Below are 11,955 nucleotides of genomic sequence, written 5' to 3' on the forward strand. Positions count from 1 at the left end.
ACAATTTCTCCATATTAAGCCCATCATTCTATTAGCTTTTGACAACACATGATTAATATGTGAACAAAAATTTAATTTACTATCAATAAAAATACCTAAATCTTTCCATACATAAACCATCTCAAGATCATGTCCACTCAGATTATAATTGAAGAGCACAGGCCTTTTTTTAAGTGTTATAGATAAATATTTGCATTTATTAGCATTAAGTTTTATCCCCCACTTCTCCGTCCATTCCACGAGACCATCCAGATCCTCCTGAAGTGAAAAAGCATCCTGTGGAGTGGTAATCACTTTAAACAATTTCAGTATTACTATTATTAAACAAAATATATATCAGTATCACTATCGAAACAATATAATGTGGTGATATACGTTATATTTAATTACTGCTTAATTTTACTGTGAATGCTTGATATACTTCAGTAAAAACAAATGCGTTTATAAGCAAAGGTTTTTTGAATTAGTAGTGGATATACCTTGAAAAGTAATGAGACAAGTCGGTAGATTCTAATCATTGTATAAACAACGTTGAAATCAGAACTGATAAGTAACAACACAAAATAGAGAACATTGACTTGAAATGATGTTATCTTAAAGTTGTATTGTCCCCCAAAACATGAAAAATGAAGATCAATTAAATCAAATTTTGAATAGATCATATTGTAGCTATAATAAAGTTGTTCACTTTCGCCGAAAAAAAATCCGAAAAAAATTATTAATTTCGCTAAGAAAAAAGCAAAATAAGTTAATCAATTTTCCCAACTTGTCAGCTCAAAATTTAGGCCGATAGAGCTAACTCATAAATATGCATGATATGTTAATGAGCATCGACACAGCTGGGATCTGATCTAACAAACATGGATGATGCACGTTGTGTACACAACACCCACAGATCGACGCGACTCGACTGGGGGTTTCCCCTGATCGTATGTAAAGCTAAGCTGTTAATTTGTCGGTAAGTAGGCCTAGACGGTTATTTTAAATATAATAATTATATATATAACGCAAACTAAACAGACGTTTGTAATAACAGGAAGGTAATTAATTAACTTAGCCTGGGATTTTTTCAGGGCTAGGCCTAGAATAATACATGCATAGGCTAGTAGTAGTAGTAGTAGAGGAGGCAGGCTGCTGGGACAATCGGGTCTCTGCAGAAAATGCCCAGCTAGGCCCTATACATTGTACTCTTCATAGACTGGCCTAGGCTAGGCCATCAATCCGAAAATACAGCCAGCCTGCTGTACCATATACATAATTTACAGTTGAATCTTGTTTAACTAGTTTTTATGATAAAAATAAAACAAACATTTTTTCAGGGAAAATGGTTACAATACAACTTACAAGCCTGAAGTTGAGAACCTTCCTCCAGCAGCACTGTACAAGTAGACAGAGGGGAAAAGCCAGCTTAGCCATTTTACCACACAAACTACTGTTCTTTACCATGTAACTCTGTACTGTAGTAAGTCAAATATTTGTTTTCTCTTTATTAAGTCTTAGTTGTAATGTGTTTTACCATAGAAAGTTAGTGTACTTATTTGTCAAAGCAAGCAATTTCACTAGCCCACATTTTGCACTAAATGTGCATGATCTAGACCTATTTATAAATACCAAATTCCAGGTTTTCGTACTTTGCCGAAATTAAAAACTTTAGATTTTGTGAAATATTTAACTTATTTATACATCATTATTTAAACATTTTTATTTAAAGACGTTGAGCTGATGAAGACTGGAACAGAGGTCACATTTGTACTTCATAAAGACAACTGATGATAGACTCTGTATATGATTGGATATTGCAAGAAAAATATTTGTGATGCTGCATTCGGCCAATATGTTCCTGTTCAGCTTGTAAAATGTTGTACAGTATAATTTTTTTTATAAAGCAATAATATTTGTACAGTATATTATTTTGTAAACATAACATTCAATAAATAAAAAATACTACTACAACAGTACACAGAATAAATTCTTCAATTTTACTTACACTTCATAATGTTACTGTAAATATTACATTGCAAAAGGAGTTAATAAAAAATATATATAGGCCTAGGCCTATATACAGTTACAGTATATCTTATTGAATTCCTGTATTGTTTTTTGTGTCAATTTGTCTACTAATATCAATGTGTTGATTGTGGCAGTAATTACGGCAGCTATAGTCTTCTAAGATCGCTCATATCCATTACAAAGTGTCATTTTAATAGTAAGAAATGTTTCAATAAATTGTGAATGTTGCCGATACATTTTGTGTTTCTCACTACTTCACTTGCTCTTATTGTTCAATCAATGTTAATACCTGAAAAAAAAGAAGAAAATTGTGTCAAATATCTGCATAAAATGGTTAATTGTGCAAATGTTGATTTGAACCTATTGCATTTGATGCAGAAAATATTTTTAAAATACTGTACAGTAAACATTCAAAACAATATTTAGATTTATTTGGTAATTTTCTCTGCAGAATAGATAGTTGAAATCCTAACAAATTAAACCAATTTATCAGGATGCCAAACAAAATTATAAAAAAAAAATACATCCCTCCTGGTGGTGGTCTAGCCCTAGCTAGTAGTGTACTGCCTAGCCTAGGCCTACTACCTCTACTTATAGAAACAGGAGGCAGCAGTAAGGCTACTCGAGACTGCCTGCCATGTGGTTGTGCTAGTTAGTACTAGGCCTACTAGTATGTAGTAGACTAGTATACAGTAGCAGAAAACTCGGGCCTAGGGCCTAGGCCTAGCTAGGCCTCTCCTGCTAGCGAAACAAAAACTCACCTAAATGAATAAGATTCAACATCAAAGTTACCAACTGCAGTTCTACTTAGTATTCTGCTAGCTATAGTTTTCGTGTTTTCTTCAAGATCGTCTCGCGTCACTACTCGACTCTCTCTATGCATTGCTATCGTCGCGTTGTTGGCTGTTTGTTGAGAGAACCATCATCCACAAGATGTATCCATACAATATGAATATTTATGAGCTAACTCAGGTCAAGGGTTAAATTAAACCGGAACACGTTTGTCTTCCAGACAAATAGCTTCCGGTTGGTTAATTTTTGCTTTAAATTACGATTTTCTCGAGTAAAACATTTTTTTTTTCGATCCAATTTCAGTTCAAAGTGAATAACTTTTATGTGCAATTAAAATGGCCTATTCAACAAAAATATTTAAAAAAAAAATGTTTTCAGGGGGACAATACATCTTTAAGCATGTCGTAAATTGACAACCTCTTCAAGTGATAATATCTTTTTTTACTAAATAATACGGAGTTTTAATATTAATATTTCAGTAATTCGACACCAACGTCTATTATTTTTAGGCTTCATAAACACTAATATATAACGGATATGTTCTGTGCTAGGTCCTATAATGATTGAAAAAGTACCGTGTGTTGGTACATAATGATGATACAATAGAACTCCTATTAGGGGACATCTTCGGGGCTTAATCAATTGTTCAATTCAAACCTTTAATAGGAGTGGAGAGGAATTGGTAAAACCGTTTCCCCTTGTTCGCTTCTCGGAAAAGTGTTCCAACGTTACGTAGGGGTTCTAATGTGGCCTAGGAATATTAATTCCAATCGTTTAATTTTATGTAAAGTTTAAACTTTGTTAACATTTTTAAAATGTGCGACCTGCAGCGTGAGAAGCGAATGGATTAGCTTGTCATAATCCCCGAGGATCCTTTTGGCATTAACTCTCGCTTAATACTGTTACAATAAGCCTCAACAGCTCAAGCCTTCCTATTGGTGGTTAATATGACTTGATAATTAGCCTTACAACCTCCGCAACATATATAAGATCTATAGCATTCCTGTTGTTAGTCACAGTTTACCCTCAGAGCAAGCGCTGCCAGGTCCATTGAAAACTAAACAACTTGTGAGGAAGCTTTGTTGCTGTTTTGGCAAAACTACAAAATCTTGGTAAGAAAGTTGAACAATTGAATAATAATTATTGTTGTAATTGGTTAATGCTTGTGCCCAAAATTACACATGCGCGCTTTTTTAAAGATAGGAAATTGGTTGGATATATTTGGTTCAGCTAAAAGCGCAGTTATGTTTTTTAAGCGCCGCTGAGATTTTCTTTGATGTCTTCACTGTGATATTTAAACTATATCGATATTATACCAATGCTCTAGTAACTCTATTTGGTAATATATTAATGTAATCTCTCTTCATATTTATGTTTTGCCTGATTTCTAGATTTGAAAGTTCTAAAATGGCTGTTACCTGTACAACACGATGTGTGATAGCAGTTTGTTTAGTTGCAACACTTTTATCTGTTCTTATGGCTACTTCTGAGGCGGCTAAGCAACGACCAAGGGGGTTTGGAAAAGGAAGAACGAATACAAGAAACAGTTGGAAGGCGTCGGGAATTGGTTCACGGGTACGTACCGTTTTATGTAATGCCTTAATTTAAGAAAATTGTGATTAAATCTTAAGGTCTGTTCACACGCACTAAAGTTAAGCTGCTACAAATCATACCTCAGTGGCGCCAACTCCAATTATAATTAGTCCGAACCCTCTCCGATCTTATTAGCCCGATGTTCCTCCGATACAAATCCGAATTGTTTCAATCTGAACGCAAAACACATTAAACCGATTAAAGCATTGTATTTAACTCCAATAGAGAAAATAATAATAATAATTATACTCCCGACTTAATTTTGTCCGGTCCAAGTAATTTTACAAATTCAATACATTTTATACAATACAGAATGCGTAATTACATTACGTTATAAATTACGCGTGCTGTAGTTGTTATCTCGTGTTTGCCAATTCGTTCTTAATGCCTATTAACTAACCATCGTAGGTTAGACCTTAGTTTAGGCATCATCTATATACAAAATCCTGACCTATATAATAACGATACACTAATGGTCTTTAACGGATCTTCAAGTGTGTATTTAGTTACAAGTATTTAGCCAATAAGTTTATTCAATTCTCTGCGTTAGGATTGCATGTTAATGAGACAAGATTACTATTATCAAGTCATGTACGGTTGCCTACCATAACATAAATATGATTTTATATTGAAATATTTTTAAAAAATGTGTTAGTTTAGTTTCCAATATATACAGTACCCCAATAAAAAATACGACAAGATTTATGTTACAAAATATCGACACAAACAAAAACATATATTTTTTTTAATTTGCAATGCAAATTTATCTTTGCTATCTTTGACCGTTGAAATAGCACATTTCCTGCTATCCTATTTGTGATTTATAGAACTACTTGCTTTATCGTTTAACGACTACTTGATTTTAAATTTCTACAGTGTATAGCCGAAGATTTAGTTTTCTTAGGCTGGATTTCTTTCGTATGATCAGACAATATTTTATAAGGTTTCGCGTCTAAACCTATATTAATTTCAATCGAATGTTGTAATTGAAACAAAATACGTTGAAATGTAAAACATAATGTTGACAATCGTTATGTTATTAGTAATATAATACAATGTATTAATGTGTTCCAATGATTATTATTATTATGCAAGTCAAGCATTTTGAAAGAGTCGTTCTTGCATTATAGTATAATTATAGAATTTTGGTATCAATTTCTTTCAAAGATTGTCTTTTATTCTTTTTAATAGTTATGTGTGTATGATAAAATGTGCGCAAACGCATTCGCTCTGAAAATACGCGGTAGATGCATTTTTGTCGACGTGCAACGTTTGTGTTTATGCGTCACTAGTTCATGAAGCGTACTTTCCAAAAATCGATGTATATATTTTTATAACTAATTTCTAAATTTCTTTCTCCACAGAAATCCTGTTTAACAGATAAAGACACTCAAGCTTGCGGGATGGGTGGACGAGGGTGGCTTCAGAATCTGTCCGAGTGTTGCGCGGGTTTCAAGTGCGTTTACGTCATCAAGAAAATTAACAATTTATCTCAGTTTAAACCAACGCCAGTTTGCAAACGAGTATAAAACAGTTGTCTATTCTTAATCAAGAACTTTATTTATTATAGAATAAACTTTCAAAATACTTTATAATTCATGCACTAGTTATGTTTCTCTTCAGCTCCATCGCGTTTTTAAATACATAAACGCGTTACAAATGTATAATGAGATAAAACAAACAGCATCACTTCAGTTCAACTAAATTAAGTAACGTAAACATTATTTTTAAGTAAAAATTAATGGTATTGTTATGTTTTGCTTTGTTCTGCCAAAGTTATAATTTATATACTTGTACATAGTGTGTACATTTTGTATAATGTAAATACAGTACATTTTATTGGTCCAAATAAATTATTTTGATGTATTGAAAAGTGATATTTCAGTATTTTTTATATCTAGAGATTATTTTTAAATACCAAGATGACACGACTACGTTGATGATGATAATTTTCGATTTCAATTTCTTTTATTTCGGAAATTTCATCCAAATCAACAAACGTACAAACAGAAAAAGAAAAAATTCGCAAAATCTCTGAACTTTACGATAAATATGTGACAATAGCGAAGACCAAAATCTGTAATTACTAATTTATCTCAGGCATTAGCGCTGTAACACGACCATATGAACACAAGCCGACAATAACATACTGATGGACAGACTGACAGACCACCATGCAGTAAGGTGCTTTATAAATGTGTCAATAATTTCCTTCATCAATCTATTCTTCATTAAAGACAATAAACTAACGACATACTAACACGACTTTACTGTATACGTAAAGAGAATGAGTGGTCCTATTCGCCCAAGATTGAGATAACGTGATATAACCAATGATTACCGGTATAAAGTATACCTAATTGTTCTTTTGACAAGCAGTATAATACAATTTGAATTGCTCATTCTGCGGTGTTTTAAAAGATCAAATATACATTAATTATTCACTGAAGGAGTGGGGTGTGATTTAGGGGTAAACATGAAAACACCCTTTTCCCTCTCATATATTTATTATTTTTTAGGCCAATATGCCTATTTTTTCTCATTCCTCAAGTGAGGTCTTTCCTTTCTAGCACACGCTTCTTGCCTTCTCTATCAATATCCGCGAATGTTTCTTGCATCTGAATTCGAATTGCTTAATGCAAACGCATGAAATATAATGCGCATTCAATTTGACAAAAAATCATTCTCTCAATATTTGGTTACGACTATGCTCTTTTTATATATCTTCATAAAAGTCTAAATAGAGATTGCATCTCCAGAAAAACGAATCACTAAAGCTTTTTTCTGGAGGTGGTCCCAAAACAACTTTATCAGTACGTATACTAGATAGATATCAGTCAATTGTTACATTGATCATTTGTCAAACAAATAAAAAGATCCGTCAATTTTAAACTAAAATGTCTAAAACTGAGATATCTCTATTTCGAGAATAAAATACAGCTTAGTCACTAAATTAGCTTGTCTTTTGGTATTTAAGCGCATTTTCTAATTTTAGACCAAATGACATTGACAGTGCATTTTCTTCATTGGTGTATCTCTATTGTTTTGCTGATCAGTAATAGCCCAATATGAAATAGTTCATATTTGTTTGTTATTAATGTGTAACAATTCATAATATAATTGTCCTGATAGGAAACCATGATCAAGAACTCGATTGATTGACAGCACTGGATTGGATCACAGCCAGGTACTGCATAACTTGCACAATCCCTGTTACTAATAAAGTCTGCTGTTTGTTTCCACTGTGGATTAGGCTGAATTCCCAACTTTTGTCCCAATGGATTAAATAAGTTCTCTTCCCTTTCTCAACAAGTCCAACTTGTTTCCGAAACGCATAACAACTTGTGTTAATGGACAGACTTAAAAGATACAATAGTCATTTCGTATAGGAGACTAAGTAAAAACGAATTAAAACTGGATGTGTGCTTTTAATTAAAACAAATAATTAGTGTTAATTAATAGGTTAAAATCTCAAGATGACAACAGAACAGGTAAACACAAGTTGTTTTGTTATAAGTCGTATTGTTATTAGCATTGTCATACTACAGTGTTTTAGTGAAATGATTGTAATTTAAAATTAATTCTTAGTCATTTTTTGGTGTGAAAGTTTGTGACGTTATACAAAGCCCAGTTGGTTGAGTGAGCGCGGTTTTCGTTTCATGGTTTCCATTGACACTGCTGCGTGATTAATCAGAATGTTTTACCCGATAATCTATTGTATGCCTAAAATACCCGACAAATAAACAAGGTAATAATAATTATGTTTTTAAGTGAGTTGGCGTAAATCCAAGTTCTAAACTTTAAGCCGATAAAGATTTAAATTTCTTCTAATGATTACCAGTCGCAAATTTGAAATCGTCAAAAAAAATCAAGACTGGATTGCGCACACGCGTTACGTGCCTTTCAAACATTACGTGCCAAATATAATTTTAAATTAATCATGATCTTGTGTAATTCATCCTAATCCAATCGTGCAAACAGCCTGAAACGCAAGATGTAGGACTTCGCTGGGGACATTTTTTAATTAAAGCGAAAGCTTATTTTTGTCACAAGAGCTACATTTACAGAAACTTTTTCAGTCACTAAACAAATCAGACAATATTTAATAATAATAATCATAATTGCTTATATAGCGCTTTTCCAAGTTGATCAAAGCGCTTCCCAGATTTTGATTACAATTTTTATATTAAAAAAAACTGATCTCAATGAATTAAAATTTATCAATTATCGTACTCTAAACTTCATTTGACAACTAATTATCTTATTAGAAAGAGCAGAAAAAATAGGAAAACATACATGCTACTTCGTAACTACTGTTGTAGACCTATCAACACTGAGGACATTATTTACCACAGTGTCCATGGTGGTGCCTCGAGACTGCAATATCTTCAGCTAATGTACTTATACCAAACAAATGAGTTCAGGCTTAATGTAAAGCAAGGTTGTTGATCTTTACTTTTAAATTATAAAGTGTATCTTTATTGTGTCATCAATGTTCCGAATGCAGAAATAAATGTTTACAATCAATAAAAAGTTGAAAAGGACATGAATGTGTTGCAATTAATAGTTTGTCAAACCAAACAAATATGATACGTATAATTTGCATTGTTCATTTTTTTTAAATGTATTTGTGTTTTAGTTTGTTACTTTTGATGAGGTAATTTGCGTATTTGGAAAAAATAAAAATTATCCTTTCAAAGTTCTTCAGAAAAGGAGTTTCTATATGTATATAAATTAAAATTATCATGAACATATGATGTACCGCATGTTTACAATATTATGTACCAGCACTGCGCTGCTTAATATTTACATTATTTTTAGATCGTTTCAAAAGTTTTTTTTTTTCTCTTTTGTGGCGTGAACCACCACCTTTATTCTTTCATATCATAATTAAATACATTACAAATAAATCAGTAATATCTGTCTTCATATGTTCTTTCTTTAATTATATTGTTTTCCGTTAATATTCTACATTTTTCTTTATCTTTTTCTGCTCAAAAAAAAAATATCAGTAATTTTTGTAAATTTTAGTTTTTCACATATTGTTTCCAATATTATCCTTTTGCTTTCATGGTTTGTTATTATTCACATTGTACACAGACAATATACATACCATTTATATACATCTTATAGACATTATATACAAAGATATAAAACAACGTTTAATAAATTTATTAGGTACCGGTAACTCTTTTAACATTATATGAGCGTTAGTTTGTTCAGATCCTTAACAATAGACTTAAATACAATCCAAGAGTTTTTACACACTGGTTTGTTTAATTCAGTTAAAATCTTAATGTTATATATTGAGAAGACAGCAATTGAATATAAGTCATTTTTGTATTCACAATCAGACCCTAAAAGAAGTTCTCTAAAAGAGCTTCTGCCATTGTCAATATTTTTAAAAATGTTATCTATGTTTGTCCATAAAGTTTTATTTCGTATGCATTCAAAAAACATGTGTTTTTCGTCTTCAATTACCCCACATAAGTCACATACATTATTCATTTTCACATGCCACTTATGAAGCCTTTGATTAGTCGGAACAATTTTGTTCAACAGCTTGTAATTTAGTTGTGCATATTTTTTGTTTTTTTCATTTTTCACTTTTTTTATCCAAACGTCACTCCAATTTATTTTCTGAGTGTTAAAGGCCATATTCCATTTGCCCATTACATGCGGATAAATAAATTTTTCTTTAATAAAGCACGAATATATAAGTTTTGTTTCCAGCATATAGGCGTCATTAGTTATGATGCACCCATCTTTTATATTTGTAGGCCCGTTCTTGTTGTAATTTTTAATTATATTAATCCAATCTTTTGGAATAGCATCAACTAAGGAAGCATATTCCATGAGCCAGTTTATTTTATTACGTAGTGTTTCAAGGATTTCATTAGATGTTTTCAAACCGTTTCAAAAGTTTGGTACAGTAATAATATTATTATTCCGACCCTTGCAGCCAGTAAAGAACAATTTTAGATTTTAGTTGCTTTGGAAAGAAAAATATTATGGAGCATCATTCAGAGGACACAAAACATAAAGAACAACAATTTAGGCCTATTTCAAATATGATTTATTCATTCGTTTTTTTTGTGAACGCAATAAATAGTAATTTAACCGTTGGTGGCGCTATTAATCTACAAATTATATTTTGACAGAAATTGTATAATAATTTTAGGAGTCATGGGATAATGTTTAAAATGATTAAATTAGCCTAATAATATTATCAATAAGTAACTTTCGTTATTCTGCCTGCTTCGTAGGGCAATTTTGTAGTTCAATTAATTATAATTTATAGTATTCTCCCTCAATAAATACGTTTAATATAGGCCATGCGAACTTGACCCAATCAGCCTTATCTCAAAAACGTTGTTGTTAATTATTAATTAGCTATCCAGGGAGGAGTAACTATAATACTGTAAGGTAGATCTAGGCCAAATACGATTACTTCTATGTCAGTTGCTTTTTTTTCTTAAATACAACATAAGGCATGCATTTCATTGCATCATATTATTCTCAACAGAACTCTGATATAAAACTTGTATGTAGGTGCGAATTCGGATTTATTTTGTAGTTTTAAAACCTCAAATAAATAAAAAAAAAACACAGTACTTTAACATGCAATAGAAGTTTAAGGAGGGTAAAATACTACTTGTGAAGGCTACTATTGCATGATACATTCCTTAATAATAAAAAACCAATGTTGAGGAGGAAATTAAAGAATTGATCGAAGATACTGATTTCCAAAAGATATTTCCAACAAAAGAATAGAAACCTAGTTTTAGTTAAAGTTATTTTTATTTACATACGCATGCGCAGTTCAATTAAGTATGACAAAACAAAAAAGAGTGAGTTAGATCAGTTTCTACTTTTGAGAAAATGAATTTCTATTCTTATTCTCTAGCTATTTAAAGAATTATTGTATCGTGCAGAAGAAAGTTTGCTCGCTTGTGTGCGTCAAACATATTGAAACAATCTTATAAAATTAGAGATCTTATTGGGTTATAAATGCCCTATTAATCCACGTGATCTTCTTCGTGACCCCGAGGGTCCTGTTAGCATTAAAGATCATTAATTTAAGAATTTCTTTGATATAAATGATGACGCAACAGTAAATTAATTCCAATCAAGGGAATATTGAGTGTCAATGGCTGTTAGTTCGTATCTTAGAATTGCACGGGGATAATCAAACGAAAACCGATGTTCACACTATCTCTCAGCTTGTTAAGTGATGTATATAAGTTATCTTTAAGCGATATCTTTAAAATAATAATTATTATAATCAAATAGGTTACAGAAATAGTTGGGCACAATATTATTTAGGAAATAGTTGGATTAAAGTGTATTTATATATCACTAACATGTAGGCCTACTCTGTACTGTATCAGTGACGTAAGCTAAAAGTTTACCTCTGGTCATAAGGTGGATTTAATAACATTTTAATTGATAATTCTTTTAATTTTTCTTTTGCAACATTGATGATAATATTAACCTGTACTGATTTTGTTTCCCAGGCCGCATTATTGTCATTAAAATTGAAATGACGTTCATCATTGG

General features: G+C 31.6%; 1 protein-coding gene and 1 long non-coding RNA gene across 2 annotated transcripts; both read left to right on the forward strand.

Annotated features, from left to right (window-relative positions):
* The first annotated feature begins 829 nt into the window (after window positions 1–829).
* Window positions 830–1,978, forward strand: LOC140046162 (uncharacterized). The gene is made up of 3 exons (XR_011844740.1): window positions 830–958; window positions 1,320–1,462; window positions 1,712–1,978. It is a non-coding gene; the product is annotated as an uncharacterized lncRNA (long non-coding RNA).
* A 1,818-nt stretch (window positions 1,979–3,796) lies between these two features.
* Window positions 3,797–6,236, forward strand: LOC140046163 (uncharacterized). The gene is made up of 3 exons (XM_072090706.1): window positions 3,797–3,914; window positions 4,194–4,377; window positions 5,760–6,236. Exons 2-3 carry the CDS (start codon window positions 4,210–4,212, stop codon window positions 5,922–5,924), a joined length of 333 nt encoding a protein of 110 aa, XP_071946807.1. The 5' UTR covers window positions 3,797–3,914; window positions 4,194–4,209; the 3' UTR covers window positions 5,925–6,236.
* The last annotated feature ends 5,719 nt before the right edge of the window (window positions 6,237–11,955 follow it).

The sequence above is a fragment of the Antedon mediterranea genome, chromosome 4, assembly GCF_964355755.1.
Source record: "Antedon mediterranea chromosome 4, ecAntMedi1.1, whole genome shotgun sequence".
In the NCBI taxonomy this organism is placed as follows: Eukaryota; Metazoa; Echinodermata; class Crinoidea; order Comatulida; family Antedonidae; genus Antedon; species Antedon mediterranea.

Excerpts from the sequence above, each read along its gene's own strand:
- LOC140046163 (XM_072090706.1), top strand. The coding sequence starts at position 4,210 with ATGGCTGTTACCTGTACAACACGATGTGTGATAGCAGTTTGTTTAGTT. Across the intron at positions 4,378-5,759 it reads CGTCGGGAATTGGTTCACGG|AAATCCTGTTTAACAGATAA; the intron begins GTACGTACCGTT and ends CTTTCTCCACAG.